Below are 15,570 nucleotides of genomic sequence, written 5' to 3'. Positions count from 1 at the left end.
AACGAAGCTGTCCTGTGCTTATCCATCTAACTGGAGATGATAAAGTTACAGTGGTACCATGGAGAGGCAAACTCTTGTCAGAGCACTTGTAACTTGCTTGTCTTCTGACTGAACATGAATTGAACCTAAAGTGAGATGTTGGTAGGGCTGGTGAACTAAGTCTACTCAGTCTTGTGCAATAAAAGCAAAGACAGTATTTCAAATACCATCAGATCAACCCTAACTCAAGGAATTGCATGACTAGAACAAGTAGCAAACTAAATACAAAGAATGCTTAAGTGATGAAAGCAAAACAGGCAGATAGACCAGCTACAGATGTATTTCCAAACAGTTGTGGTTTTGTTGTTGTTGTTTTTGTTTGTTTGTTTTTTGTTTGTTTGTTTGTTTTTGTTGTTGTTTTTTGTTTGTTTGTTTGTTTTTTTAAATGAAAAAGCCTCTCTACTCTGAAGTTAGCTGTACTCTCTTGAGGTAGCACACAAGTGGATAGCAGTCGTCACAACATTCACACAGTATTATTAGCCTAGGAGGTGGAAACACTTCAGTAATTGTTTGACTTACTTTTCTTTTACGGTCTCCTCTACCTCTCTGAATTTTTTTGACAAAGCATTTACTTTTTCTACTACCAATGCTTTATCCCCAGGAAGAGCATGGAATGAAAGTTCTTCAAGAAGCTGCTGCAAAACTTCCAGATCTTTCTTATGCTGTGCCAACTCTACACTAGCCTCCTGCAAGACAGAATTAAAACAGAATTATATTCTTTATATTAGACTCGGCAATCCAACTGAAGCTGTGAAACAAGTATGTCTTATTTATAGCTCAATCACTTAGATACACACGTTGTATACAAATGGACTGGTACAGTACCTGCATATACTGAGATACTTCACTAACATCCTTTCTTGGAGCCTCGGTCTCACTGAGAGCCTGGTTTTTCTCATCTAGGAACGACTGGAGTTTTTCTGTCAGACCTTCAAATAACTCCACTTTAGTCTTCAACTCCTCCATTTTCATCAGCTTTTCTTTATGCTTCTTACTTGCTGCAGAAAACCGTCCTGCAAGTTCACTCATTTTAGCTTGCAGTGAGGATGCAGTGGATGGATCTGCTGTTTCCATGAACTTCTTCACTTTCTCATTCATCGTGTTTATACTGCTTTGGCGACCTGCAATGTCTTGTTCTAGCATCTGAAACAAGCAAAAGCCACGTTGTATTGCTTATAATTAAAATTTAAGAAGTGGAGCTGGTCCACCATGTGAAGTAATACAATAAATTAGTACAGCAAGACCATCGGTGTAAATCTATTTCAGCTACAGAAATCCTGATGAGGTTTCAGTTCATGTAACAGTCTTCCTTACTAAGTATTCTGAGCCCATTAAAGTAAGATTTTAATTCTTTCTGAAACCTTAGCTTCAAACAAATATTTCTTTCAGAGTGTGATACTTACAATGCTTTTACTAATGATATCCTGAATAGCAGCAGAATTCAAAGGCACTTGATCTTTTTCTTCAAGGCTCTTTTCAACGCCTTCCATCCAATCCAGCATTTCATCCAAACCATCCTGCACACTTAGGGATCGTGTCAGAGTTATTTGGAGCTTCTCATTCCTTTCATTCACAGACTTTGATAAATTGTCATATCTCTCCACAATATCATCTGATAAAGAGAAAATACATTTCAAAGTTTCCTTTAGCCAAACTAAACTTTTAACTCACTTTATTATTTGTCACCAGGTTAAGTGTGAGTCAAAATTGCCTGTATCAGAAGTAAGCAAAAGCATCAGCTGTATTCAGTAAAAACATACAACACAACAAAAGAATGGAATCAGACAAAGCCAAGAAGCCCATACGACAAGTGAAATGAGGGAGCAGCTTACAGCTGTGCTCCCAAATCTTTAGAAGTTGGTTCCCATGCAGCTCTAGCTTCTGGCAGCTGTTAACTGTTCCCAAGAAATAAAATAGCAGGGTATTAAGAGAGCTACTCTACAGCTATGTCTCTTATGTTATTGTTAGAGCTGAATGGCTTTCTAGATGGTTCATCAACACTTTTGGGATAACCCTCTGAAAGTTATAAGTTCCACATTCCTCCTATGGAGTTTCATCACCAAGTGCAAAGATGCAAGTTGTTTTATGTTGTTGCTGAAAGTTACTTATGGGATTCCAGTAAGAGATAGGAATGTGATATACACACCCAGTATTCAAGCTTCAAACTGTGCTGAATGCCATGCTGTACTAATTCGCACAACTGACAGGAAAGAGTATTCAGTGTGGGTGGCAAGGTTGGGTAGCAGCTAGGTTTTGGGGGACTGGCCCAAGCTGGATACAGCCAGTTCCAGCCAACCCCACAATGGACCTGCCGCAGGACAGAGCTGAGCAGGCTCCACACTGGAGCCGGCTTATCCTGAAGGATTAGAGTCTGTGGAGAGGTTGGAGCAGGGGAAAAATGGGAGAACAGAGCAGCAGAGATGGAAGTGTACAGACTGACCTCCCATTCCCTATCCCACCGCATGGCTTGGTGTCAGGATGGAGGAATTGGAAATGAAGGGGTGAAACTGAGACTGGAGACAAGGTGGGTGGTGGGAAGGTGTTCCAGTTTTTTCACTTTGTCTCTCATTATCAAAATCTATTGCCTGTTTGGCAATAAATTTAATCCACTTTTCCCCAAACTGAGTGTATTTTGCCTGTGACAGTAATTGGTAAGTGATCTCCTTCTCTTTATCTCAACCCACGACCTTTCCATAATAATCTTCCCCATCGTGTTGAGGAAGGAGAATAACAGAGAGGCTGTGGGGGCATCATGAAGCTGGCCAAGGACAACCTGCCACGGAAAGTTACTTGAAATCAGAAGAAATTAAGTTCAGCTAAGCAAATTTCAAATAATTGGTTGGAAACAGATAGCTGCAGTCACATTCCTTGAACCAGAACGTGTCCTTTCCCAATAGTAAACTTATGATCCCTAACTCTTAAATCCCTAACTCTGGCACGCTCATCTGTAACACGGGAATTAAACATAATCCCTCCCTCTGAAAAAAACAAGTTAAAAATAAAATGACAGGTTTTAAGTGAAAAGTACATGATCAAACACAGAAGACAGCACAACAAAGAATTTACCGTGTTGTAATAGCTTATATCTCAACAAAACACAGACGTGAGCAGTGACACAGAGATGTGGAAACTCTGTATTTTGTCTCTTCTGCTATCTGCATGCCACAAGTGATAAAAATGGGTATTAAGAAAAGCAAGCATTTTACCCAGTGTTTTCTGAATCTCATCTTTGTCTGGTGTCAACTCTCCTCTTGTATCCAAAAGCACTTCAGCAGCTTTTTTCAGTTTTTCTACAGCAATTTGGTGGTTAGACACTTGTCCTTGAAGAACCTGTAAAATTCCACAATTGCCAATTACACAGTTCAGTAGAGCTAAAAGGTACACATGTAAGGCTCGAAATATGCCACACAACCTAAACTTAGTGCTGGGAATAAACTAATTTAATTTGTGGCCTCTCCACAAATCTTCACCACTGGCTTTGACTAGTCTTGGCCTTCTGGCCCTTGTTTTAGTTTATTCACCATCTTCTGTCCTACAGTACGTCTCTCACTCAACTGGCTGTCTTGCATGTAACTTCAAAATGTGTCTTTTGGTTAATTGTTTTTTAAAGACCATTTGTACTGACTCAAGTGTTATCCAAAAGAAAAAGTTAAAATATTTTTCAATTCAGCATCAGAGAACAGAGGAAAAAACATATAGACAGCAGCAGTTACACACTAACCATCAGTTGTATTAACAAAGGCTCAGGCTGCTATTGTAGCACCAACATGAATACCTTGAAACAATGTCATCATCTTTATAGTTTTTAAAACTTCCTGGAGCCAGCAACACCGATTTTTTCCTAAGTTTCTCCCTCTAACCAAGGACCACAGTTTTAGAGACTACCCCAGCTATGACTTGTTCCAGAATCAACAGAGACCGAATCAACTTCTGAAAGTGGCTTTCTCTTTCCAGTGTATAAAACCACTTTAGGGTGAACAGTCTCTAAACTACTTCAGGTCTCTGTGCTAGTGCATATGACATATCTTTGTCTTGATTTGCTTGAACTTTGCAGAAGTCCATACTGAAGGGCCCTCTAATTTTTTTCTGATACACACTAATGCTATGGACATACAATTCAATCCCATCTGCCATGCCAGGACAAAGAAGTCATGTCAGTGCATTCAGCACTGGTAGCCAGAGCACAACATTATGCTAGAACATATCATATCTTGCTACCCTGTTGACAAAATAAAATTCAGACAGACCTGGAGAGAACTTCTCCTTACACTAGTGAAATATACTGTACTTGTACAAAAGAAAGAGAAAAGAGAAAAAAAATAGAAAGACATACCAAAAACTTTGCAATGCTGGCAGAAAGCAAGCAAACTTATGCCAGAGGCACTGAAGATTATTCTGAAGAACAGTTAATCCCCATAAAAAGATTAGACTCCACCATACTGCCAAGGCCTGTGTCTAGCTGGATTATCAGCTGCATGTGTTGGCTAGAAGGGACAGCTTTAACTTGCAACACCTGACTTCTTCAGAAATTCTCTTTGTTTTGCTTTCATTAATTGTCTTTCTTTCTTCAGGCTCCTGTTTTTTCTCTTCCTTTGAATCTTTTGAATCCTTGCATCTTTGTAGTCTCTCCCTTCTTCCCTGCTCATATTCATTGAGTGCTCTTTTGTGTGGCAAGTAATCCATGTAGGCATTTCATAAAAGAGCCCTAATACTCACTCCTTTTATACTACTTGCATGAAAATTGGCATTATACAGGACATAATTCGTTTTGGCATAAGAAACAGAAGTTTAAATGGGGCTTCAAATTGTAATTGGTGTTATTTCTACCTTTCTAGTGCTTGGAAGCACAAATGCACCTCAATTGTTCCAATGTTTTGGCGTCCAAAATTTACACTTTTATTTATGAAAGAACAGCTAATTTTCTTAAATCTTACATAATTACTATATTTTTTATAATTCCTGTGGCAGATTTGAAAGATACCATGTAGTAAATGTATGACTTTCAGACTGTTCTAAGGGAAGTAGTTAAAGCATTCACTTTCCAAGAGATATTGATTACTGTTTGTCAACAGCAAACATACCAGACCTGCATAAAAACTCCACATAGCACAGCTCAAACAGCAATGAGATGTCTGAACAGTAACCTTGCTTACTGAGAAATAAAGAATTTGCATTTTAATTATAGTAGATAAAAGAATGTGTTTATGAAAATACAAGTCAGTTCTAAGATAACAGACTGTATGAAACTTTAAACAAGCCACTTTATATTTGGGTTCCTAAAGCCTCCTGTAAGCCTACTGTTTATGAGCCTAACTAGTGGTTTACCTTCACAAGCTCCATCACCATCCTGTCTTGCCTATACTAGGATTGACATAAAGTTGTGAGTTACTTCCTCAGTGGAAAAACAAAAAACCAACAAACACCTCTTTTTCTGTGCAGTGCAAATTATTTTATATCTGCTTTTAGTGGGGCCTGTAGTATTGGTTATAACTGGAGAAAGTAAACAGACTAGAAAAACTGTGTACTGCTGATCCAGTATGATCCCTTACTGGAGATAATGCAGTAAAACAAAAATGTGAATAGAAAAAAGTAAGAGTCACAGACAAAAAACAACATATGGTTGTCTCCATCAGGAACCTGGTCACAAGCCCTACTGTGACAACAAACTGGAATCACTAAATCCTTTGTTAGTTCAAAAATTTTCCAGATTTCACCTACTATTTGCTAAGTGACATGAAACACATCTAGTTTTCATCACTGCTGATGGCATCTTGGTCCCCCATTTTATTTTCACTCTAGTTCTTTTCAGATAACACACTAGGCAGCTGAATTTGAGAACTATAAAAGTTGCATGCAGACTTGCAAGGCAAGAATTTGGCCTGCAGCCACTTGGATTATATTAGATTATCCAGTTTTTCTGACAGAAAGCAGTTCCTTTTAGGACAGAAGAACTTCTGCTTTTTAAAGCTTTTTAAAGCTTTTTACCTTTGTTTCTTCCAGTTGTCTTTGGAGATTTTTGGGATCCACTGCAATTGGCTCTGACAGTTGTTTGTTAACAGCTATTTCAGAGGCCTGAAGACCTGACAAAAGTCCAGATGAGGCATCTTCATAATGCTGGTATTTATCTGCCAGGTCTTTAAGGTTATTTCCAAGGATGCTACACTAAAAGAGTAGAAAACAAAAAAAAAGGAAATACATTAAACTGTGTGTTGTGTTTCATAACAATCTCACTGTCTTATTTTCATTTCCTGAAATACTGAACGTATTTTTCCTGTCGTCGTTCCACTGACTAATTGATTTTTAAACTCAGGTGAGACAGTTGGGCAGGCTAGACAGTTCTTCCTAGTTCTTCTCAAGCCTGATTTATGATCAGTTCAACAATACAGTCAGCAAACCAGAATTTAACCCATTGTACCAGAACAGGAAAAACTTTAGGAAGATTTTTTGATCCACCAACCTAAATATTCGTTATCAGCACTCTGACACCAAAAATCTAGCCAGTAGAAGCTAGAAATTTTCCAAAAAACCAGAAGGTATGTGCATATTCTTTAAAATACAGATAACAGATAATTGTTTCCATAAATATCTTCTCTGCCTAACAAATCCAAAGCAATATTGCTCCATAAGGCACATACGCTTTGTTTTGATAACTTAAGAATGTCATCTAACCAAGTTCCTATTACATCTATACGTTAGTATTCTCCCAAAATGTACACAGTGAATCATCACATAAAGAGATCAGTGAAACTCTGTTTCAGTCTTTTCAGAGACAGTTAGACAATCTGACTGTACACAGTCCTAATATTTATAAACAACTGTGTTAAATAATATTTATAAAGTCTCTTTAAATATTTATATTTTGAACCTTAGATACACTATATTTTAATATTTACATTTGGTACTTTAGCTCCACCTGGTGGGCAAATATAGAATGCAACTCAGTTACACAGCCAAGTAACTGATTAGATTCTTTCAATATACAAATCTATAAACTCGTGTGTGCGCACAAATGCATAAATATATATGTCACCATTAAATACATGATATATATGCAGTGTAAGTATATAATACATTAAATATTTTATTACAGACAACAAGCCTTTACAAAAGGCAAAAAAGTTCCTGCAAGCCCATCTACAACCCAGAAGATCTCACTTTTTAAAAGTCTGCTCTTCAAGTTCTTGATTTAGTAAGACAAGTCTACTTTGTGCTGGTTTTTCTCTTCATAGTTAGAGTCAGACATTTAAGGTACTTCTATTACATCTGTGCTAAATGTATATATGTAAACGGTAGATTCTGACAAGTTGACCAAAGTGAGATCACAAATAAAGCTGATGGGATAGAATTTTTATATGGATAAAAGTAAGTTCTTTGAAATTTTTTCAATTAAATCTTTACATTCACACTCAAACTAAACACAAAGTAGAAAATGTCAACCATTCAGACCTTAGATATTCTGGCACTCAACTAATGCAGATATTCTAGTAAAGCTTCTTGTTCTGTTATCTAAACTTAACAAACAAAGAATTTACAACTTCCCACAGTAATTTGCTTCACCAATTAACCCCTCTTTATACTAATTTACAAAATCATAGCAGTCTTTCCTATTTGGTATAAATAAAACTTACCTTAGTATAGAGAGATTTAAAACGATCTGAAGCACTATCCAGTTTATTTTGCACTTCAGCATAAGTAGCCGAAGTATCAATGCCATCTTTGTCAACCTTGACACCATCTCTTTTGCTACATGACCTTGCTGCATCCAAAACTCTTTGTCCAGAAATTGTAATATACCGTAAATCACCTTTGTGAGATATAACATCTTCTGAAAAACTCTTCTGCCTTTTCAATTTGACCATAATACCGCTGAAGTCAGAAGCACCAGCCTCCAAATTGTCCAGTTCTTGTTCTGCCTGCTGCAGCCAGGTTTCAAATTCACTATAGTCTGTATCAAACTTCTCCAGTTCTTCCCTCAGAGAATGAGTCATCTTCATTTTCCGTTCAGATTCAGCTAAGGCAGTCTCATACTGAGCCTTCAGCTCTTTCATGTTCCTTTGCATCTTCTCTTTTTCTTCAGGGGAAAGGTAGTGACCTTGCTTCTCAAGTAGTGCCTGAGCAGATTGAGTTGCTATTATGACAGCCTGCTGCTGTGAAATAATTTTCTCATGTTGAGCCTGCAAGAAAAAATAAAATAATTATGACCAGCATCTTCTCAGATGATTCCATTAGACAAGTACTGTCTTGAAATCTCTGCTGAATTCTGCTTAGAAATGACAAGTAAAAAAAAGTCCATCAAAATGATGAAGAGCTTTTAAAATTTTCCTGTTATTTATTTAAAACATTTTCTGACTAATTTAGGGGAAAGCTTGACTCCTGGTCAGCATATTTCTTTGCTGTTTCAAAATTTTAAGAAATATTTGATGGTAAACTTAACTAGATTTACAGTCCATGACCAAATGGAGTAAATACCACTGGATATATAACTACACAAACACTTCCTCCTATACCTCTAAAAGACAACTCTGTGTAGTTAAACTACACGTTATCGATCTTTTTAGTTTTGTTTTGTTTTTTCCTAATAGAATTTATTTGCTTCTTACTTAATACTTAGGGTGGTGTGCTTAATGTAATCAATTTTTTTCTGGTTCTCTGTCTCAAAATAAAATTTAGTTAATTAACAATCTGAAGGTAGGCAACTTCCAAAATCAGAAATGTTCTACTTTCTGTAACTTATACTGTAGCTAGCATTTCAAACCAAGAGGCCAAAAGGAGTGAAAACATCAAACTTTAATAAGAATTAAGATATTTCCTTCTTATTTTCTTAGTGAACAAACATGCTTATAATCTGATTGAACAAACACATCCAAAGATTTTTTGGTTTGTTTTTCAATTTCAAAAGCAGTGATTCTTATCTAACATATCCTTAAAACAGGGGCTTTTGACATTAAAGATCAAGCCATATTTTGTGCATGTAAACTGTTTCAATACCATCAGAAAATAGTAAAACACATACAATAGAACTGTATACTAAATCAAATCTATATTTTAGATTATGTCTTTCAAAAAAAAATAAAAATTGCCATTCTTGAAGGTCCTCAATTCCCATGTAAAATGGTTACATAAAATAGACTGGTATGCTTTTCTTCTATATCTATACCAGATAATTATCCTATTCATAAAGAAGAGAATTGTGAAAAAAAGTGAAAGTAAATTCATTATGAAAACAAAACCAAGTTATTTCATTTCCTTCATTTTTTTAATAAGAAAGGAAATCCAAAATAGTATCAGCTATCAGCATTACCAGTTTCAGCTTTACTCCCATCAAACCATATACGAAAGTTTTTGGTTCCTCAACTGTAAGTAAACAAAGGCCATAAAATTGAGCTCAATTATTTTAAATGCCTCCAATTAACTTACCTGGAAAATCTGTTTTTAAAATGCTGCACTGTGGTTTTATGTAACTCATTCCTCTGAAGCCCTTAAATAGTGCTTTCCAATGTGTGAAAGGGATAAGAAGTGAAGAGTACAATTTCAGCAAACTATTATCTATAGCTATTTGTAATCAGTATTCACAGGGAACTGCAGGGGATTAAATTTGGCTACTACAAAGATTTTTGAAAAAAATCTCATAAAGAATATGAATTTATAGTGCTGCTTCTTGCATTTTATTACCTGTAGTACTGATCAAAATGTGAGTACACTGCATTAATTTCTCATTATAAAACTTAAAAATAATAGACTCACCATCAGAATTCTCAGAATTTGCCTTTGAAAATATGCTCTTTCTTATTTTGCAGTGATCAACCACAGTAACATTGAAGAACTGATAAATTTGCAATACATTCTAACTACCGAAATTCCTATCACTGCACATCACTAACTTCCTAGTGCCCTTTCCAAAATCTATTTCAGAAAGGATGTGATTGAATTCACTCAAGTTGAATGAAGACTGACATGTTTAGCACATAAATGTAAATAAGGTAACAGTACCTTGACTTTCTGATACTGCTGGTTCAGATTATCTTCTGTGCTTTTTACTAGTCCATCCACTTGACTTTCAATGTCTTGCTCTATTTCCAACAGATTACCATTGACATCATCCTCTTCTCCTTCCAAAGCCTTCATATCTCCCTCGTCAAAGTGCGTTCCATTCTGTTCTATTGCCTGCTTGAATTTCCTACCATGCTCTGCTTCTTTATCCACATTTGATAACCAATCCAAGAGATTTTCTATTGTATTTTTACTTTCTTCCAGCTGTTCTATGGCTGCGACCTACAATGAAATTATTTTAGTTCAGAAATCTTCTTAAGGCACTACGTAGTATCATATGCAAACAGTCAATTTAAAATACATTAACCTTAAAAAGTGGCATATATATTGCTGTTTATTTTATAAAGAAAACAGAAAGCATTTTATTAGTCACCCAAATTAAATACTTAATCTGTCCTCAGTATGCCAATAACAAATTGCAAGACTAATCCCATAAAACATATAAAAAGTTTGAATGAAAGTATGAAATGGTTGCCTAAGAACCTTTTCTGTTTCCTGTTTAATTGCTGTTGTCATAGCCTTATCCAGTTCTTTTTTGGACTCTTCTGCCTTCTGGCTAAGGAGCAAACACTTTGTCTTAGCTTCATTCAGTTTCTGTTCAAGAATAGTCTTGTCTTCTTGTGACAACTTCTCTCCATTTTCTTTCAAGAAGGCTTCAGTATTTTTCACAATCTCTGCCAATGTCTGGGCACTTGCTCTCATGTCTTTTTGTATCTCCTTTTGAAAAAAAAAAAAAAAAAGATTGCAAATAGAAGTAAGCACATTATTCACCAGGTCTTTCTGATTAACCTTATTATAACTTCCTCTGCTCTGGGAGCAAGCACTTTTTTTTTTTTCCTTTCAGCAGCTCAATTATTTCTTCCCATATACACGGTAAAAAATGTGCAGAAGATGATGCTAAAAGGCAAGGTCTTAGCAGAAAAGCAAACAAACTGAAAGGACTCTGTTACATAAAGACACCAAGGAAATTGCAAGTATCACTAGAAAAAAAACAAAAACAAAAACAAGAAACAACACAGAATTGTAACCAATGCCTTGTGCAAAAATTCTTCAAATTTTTAAGCAGGTAAAAGCACTCCAGTCTTTATTCCACAAGGTAGTCTAGTCACTCTCCTCTGCACTTCGTCTTTTTTACTTTATGTAACTAGAATTGTACGTACCTCTTGTCTGGTCTGGTATTGTTCTAGCTCAGCCTTGCTGTCTCCAATAACAAGAGACTCTTGCTGTCCAATGAGTCGATTTTCAGTCTGTCTAAGCAAATCACATATTTCCTGCAGTTTCTCTTTGCATTCCTGCTGCCGTTCAGCCACATCCTATATTAGAGCCAAATAGAATTGAACGATAAAACAAAAACTTCCCCACTATAAGAACTAACAGATACTCTAAGACGAATTAACCTTTGAACACCAATATTGCAAAGCAATTTTTTTAAAAGTATGCTGTAAACATGATAGCAGTGGTACAAAGAGCAAGATGAACATATAGAAGGTATGGATAAACCTCAAATATGTTGTAAGTAAGAGAGACCATGTTTGATGGAATTGCCCAATAGGAGTCTGGCCATGCACATATGGGAAAGATGAAATCTCCGAACGACAGGAGTGAAAATCCAGTCTCTTAACCGCTTGAAACCTGTGATAACCACTATTAATTCTGCAAAAAGGATATCAAAACAGAGGTTATTTGTGATTGTGAGTTAGCTCTTGTATGCATAATATGTTACCTGAATAGAAAATGCTGACTTCTTAAGCAATAGAAAAGAACAAAACATGCAAGAAACATTACTGTTACTACATCCTATAAAAGTATGTACGTTTCTCCTCTATTCTACATTTCTTTGGAAAAGTATGATGGAAACAAACGTTCTTAGAATGGTAAAGCAATTCAAAGCCCTCAGAACACTGAAACGCCTTTCAGTGTGCATAAACTGGGGGATGAGGTGGCAACTCTGAATTTTCACTGTGCTTCTGTGACAGAAGAGGAGATGTAGTTACACAGCAGCATCTGTCAGCCTTTGACTATGAAGCTGGCCTATGCTTGCCAGCTGCAGCTACGTCAGCTGAAGAGGTAACTGTACCAGTTTGACTCAGGGTGCTTCTCAATGCCCATACCTGGAATTACAGATCTGATTTAATCATATTTCTGTCTCTCTAGCCTGTCTCAGTCAAAATGAGCTATGGTAGCAAAGATTTAAACAAATCTGGTACTCGCCTATAAAGACCTAAAAAAAAAGATCACACAAGCAGATGACATGGCAAATCAAAGGAAAAGAAAATCGTCAGCAAGACAGAAGAGAGAAGCAGTGGTGGAATAGTAAACTTCTCCATCAGTATAGCTGCAGCCAGAAGAGGACATGAGTTCACTGCTTCATTTAAACAATATTTAAAAGAACTGATTATAATGCCTGAAACTGCACCTGTCCATAATCTAATATGCTGTTTCTGTGACCTGTGATTGTACTAATGAAAGGCAAAAATGACAACTCATCAAACTTCAGAGGATCATAGAATATGCTGAGTTGGAAGGGACCCACAAGGATCACTGACTCCAACTCCTGGCTCCTCACAGGAACACCCCAAAATCAAACCTAGAGAGCACTGTCCAAATGCTTCTTGAACTCTGGCAGGCTCAGTGCAGCAACCACTGCCCTGGTCACCATGTTCCAGTGCCCGGCCAGTGAAGAACCTCTCCCTAACCCCCAGCCTGACCCTGCCCTGTCCCAGCTCCATGCCGTTCCCTCGGGTCCTGTCGTTGTCCCCAGAGAGCAGAGCTCAGCGCCTGCCCCTCCGCTCCCCTCGTGAGGGAGCTGCAGGCCGCCATGAGGCCTCCCCTCAGCCTGCTCTGCTCTGGGCTGAACAAACCAAGTGACTTCAGCTGCTCCTCATGTGTCTTCCTTTCTAGACCCTTCACCATCTTTGTCTTCTGGATACATTCTAATGGTTTTATATGCTTCTTATATTGTGGACTTCAAAACTGCACACAGTACTGGAGGCGAAGCCTCACCAGATCAATCTTAGCAGAACTATGAATGTATCTGTAGTGAAATCAGGAAGATAAGAATACACTTAATAGTGCATACTGGTATTAAAATTCCTCATCCATAGACAAAAACACTCAGCACGCATTTACACAGAAAGGCAAACCTTCTGATCACCCAGCTCTTGTGCTGCCTTTAACTGAGTCTCTAAACTTTCCACTTGAGATGTTATTGCTTCCTGTACTTCCTGAAAAGATTTCTGGGTGGTATTTAAGAGCCTCAGAAGCTGTTTGCTCTGATTAGGAGAAAGATCTTGGGCATGTTCAGAAATGAAGAACTGAACATCAAACGCAGTGGACTCCAGTTGCATTTTTGTACAGCCAAGCTCTGCAGCAGCGTTCTGTAAATAAAGACAAAGGAAATGGCTAGCAAGGAAGACAAAATCAGTACAAATAAAACATAAATACCACTATCTTCTGTACTTAGCCCTTGTTCCAAAATGCTTTTGAGAGACATTGTAGCCACAGTTAATCAAAAATGTGTAAGGATCATTCTGACACATTCCACTAAGGGTTTCTGAATTTGTGTATGGTTTGCCTCTGGCACAGTCCATGTGCAAGTAATAAAGAGGATGATCTTGAAAATCTCTTTGTTTTCTCATGGATGTCTGTGAACATGCTGACCTTCAACACTGAAGAATTTAAGGCGAGCATGCGCTGACTGAAATGGCAGCTTTGGTTTAAGTTTTCTAGATTCTAGATCTGAAGACATAGAAATGGTAAAATTTTTACTTTAAAGTGTTTCCATTCTTCACTCCACAATGAGAAGCCCTGTCTCCAGCAGTGTGGCAAATTCTGCCCACAGCTACATCCTGTTCAGCCTTCACAACAATATAACACATACTGGAACACCATTAAAGCACAGTAAAATAATGTCATTTTTAACATTCATACATACAGAAGTAATATATACATACAGTATAATACTGTATGAACACCACTAAAAACTTGATCTGATTTGTTTTTCATAACTCATTTCAACAAAGTGGGAAACAAAGGGGCTTTTTATTTTTCCCCATCTTCTCGTACAAGTAATTCATTTGGAAGGTAGCTAAGCTTCAGTATAGAATCCAGATCTTTTTTTTTTAAAAAAAAGATTTAATTGTAATAATTAAAATATCTGTAACATAAACTAGATTTTCAAAAAAGGGTGAGATTTATTACAACAAATATAAGGAGAACCAAATAATCTTCTCACAAAGACAAACTACAAAAAAAATTAAGGAGAAGAAGCAAATCAACAATACTTTACTAATGGATCATTGAGTAATTGTATTCTTAAGTAATGAGCTCTAAATGTGTGATTAAGCAATAGAAGTTAATGAGCAGCTATACAAAAACTAGCTAAAAGTTCATAACAAGAAGTAACATTTGCCAGAAGCACCAACATCTGCTATAAAGAATACATACTTTGAGTAGCTGTAAACTTTGCTTCATATCTTCAATGTCATTAGTATTCACTGTGAAGTCATTCACGATTTTACTGTGTTCTGAGATCCAGTCCGAAAATCTCTGGAGTTTGCTTAAAAGTTGCTGATGTGATTCTGCAAGCTTAGACTAGAAAGGGAAATTGTGTATTTATTTATGCCCCCAGAGTCCAGTCACATTTTCATTCACATGTTAAATGGAATCATACATGTACTTTATGTTCAGATAAAACAAAGCCCTTATTTTTTTAGCTGAAATACCTTAAGGAAAGCAAGACAAAATATACAGATGTACAGTGATAAAAACATACCATTTCTGAGTCAATAGCACAGACTATTTGTTTTGCTCGTTTTGAAGATGCATCACAGACCACCAAAAATGCTTCCTGCAGATAGTCATAGCTTATCTTTAGCTCTTGAAGTTTCTCTTGGGGAACATGCTTGTGATTAAACTTTAAAAACTCTTCTGTCAACTTTGTATCCTTTTTTAGGATAATTGCAAAGGTAGCCAATCCAGATTCAAATGACTACAAAGAGAATATATATATAATGCATTAAGCTACTATGCAAGAAAGAAATTTACATCTGATTTATTTTAATTATATTTGAGATCTTGCATTTTTTTCCCCTCATCTGAGGTCTTTTTCTAGCTCCCATCACTGAAGTGCTAGCATAAAGAACACTTTACTGACCTCTAGTTGTTCTAATTGTTCTTTTAGTATTTCCAGGTTGCTACTAATAGGTTTCTGGTTATCTAGGTGGCTTTTCATTTCTTGAAGCACCGTCAAATGTTCTCTCATTTTCTCTGTTAACTTGAAACATTTCTGTACTCCATCGACCTAAAAATGGGTTTTAACAATAAGACAAGTTTTTCCAAACTGGCAGACCAAAAATAAGCAATAAAAGTACTTTTAATTTGTTTTAAATTTATTTATTTATTTTTGTAACCATTATTCCAGTTTAATTATTCTCTCCAGCAATTAGAAGGATTCATGCAATTCCTTTAACACAGGAAACG

The 15,570-nt window shown here is 36.6% G+C and overlaps 1 protein-coding gene across 38 annotated transcripts in view; it reads right to left on the bottom strand.

Annotated features, from left to right (window-relative positions):
• Positions 1–15,570, bottom strand: part of DST (dystonin) — a 295,359-nt gene that overhangs the window by 89,636 nt on the left and 190,153 nt on the right. For 28 of the 38 annotated variants that reach the window (XM_082758030.1, XM_082758004.1, XM_082757993.1 and 25 more), the window contains 13 exons: positions 15,245–15,391; positions 14,864–15,079; positions 14,536–14,682; positions 13,233–13,466; positions 11,250–11,402; positions 10,573–10,806; positions 10,030–10,311; positions 7,668–8,213; positions 6,025–6,201; positions 3,246–3,369; positions 1,443–1,651; positions 865–1,182; positions 559–725 (listed from right to left, as the gene is read on the bottom strand). In XM_082758030.1, coding sequence (XP_082614156.1) covers positions 559–725; positions 865–1,182; positions 1,443–1,651; positions 3,246–3,369; positions 6,025–6,201; positions 7,668–8,213; positions 10,030–10,311; positions 10,573–10,806; positions 11,250–11,402; positions 13,233–13,466; positions 14,536–14,682; positions 14,864–15,079; positions 15,245–15,391 — 2,954 coding nt within the window. The remainder of the gene's footprint in view (positions 1–558; positions 726–864; positions 1,183–1,442; positions 1,652–3,245; positions 3,370–6,024; positions 6,202–7,667; positions 8,214–10,029; positions 10,312–10,572; positions 10,807–11,249; positions 11,403–13,232; positions 13,467–14,535; positions 14,683–14,863; positions 15,080–15,244; positions 15,392–15,570) is intronic. The other 10 variants (XM_082758006.1, XM_082758007.1, XM_082758023.1 and 7 more) reach the window with 1 other exon arrangement.

The sequence above is a fragment of the Aythya marila genome, assembly GCF_965140915.1.
Source record: "Aythya marila genome assembly, chromosome: 3".
NCBI classification, from domain to species: domain Eukaryota; kingdom Metazoa; phylum Chordata; class Aves; order Anseriformes; family Anatidae; genus Aythya; species Aythya marila.
This window is presented reverse-complemented; position numbering and strand designations above follow the sequence as displayed.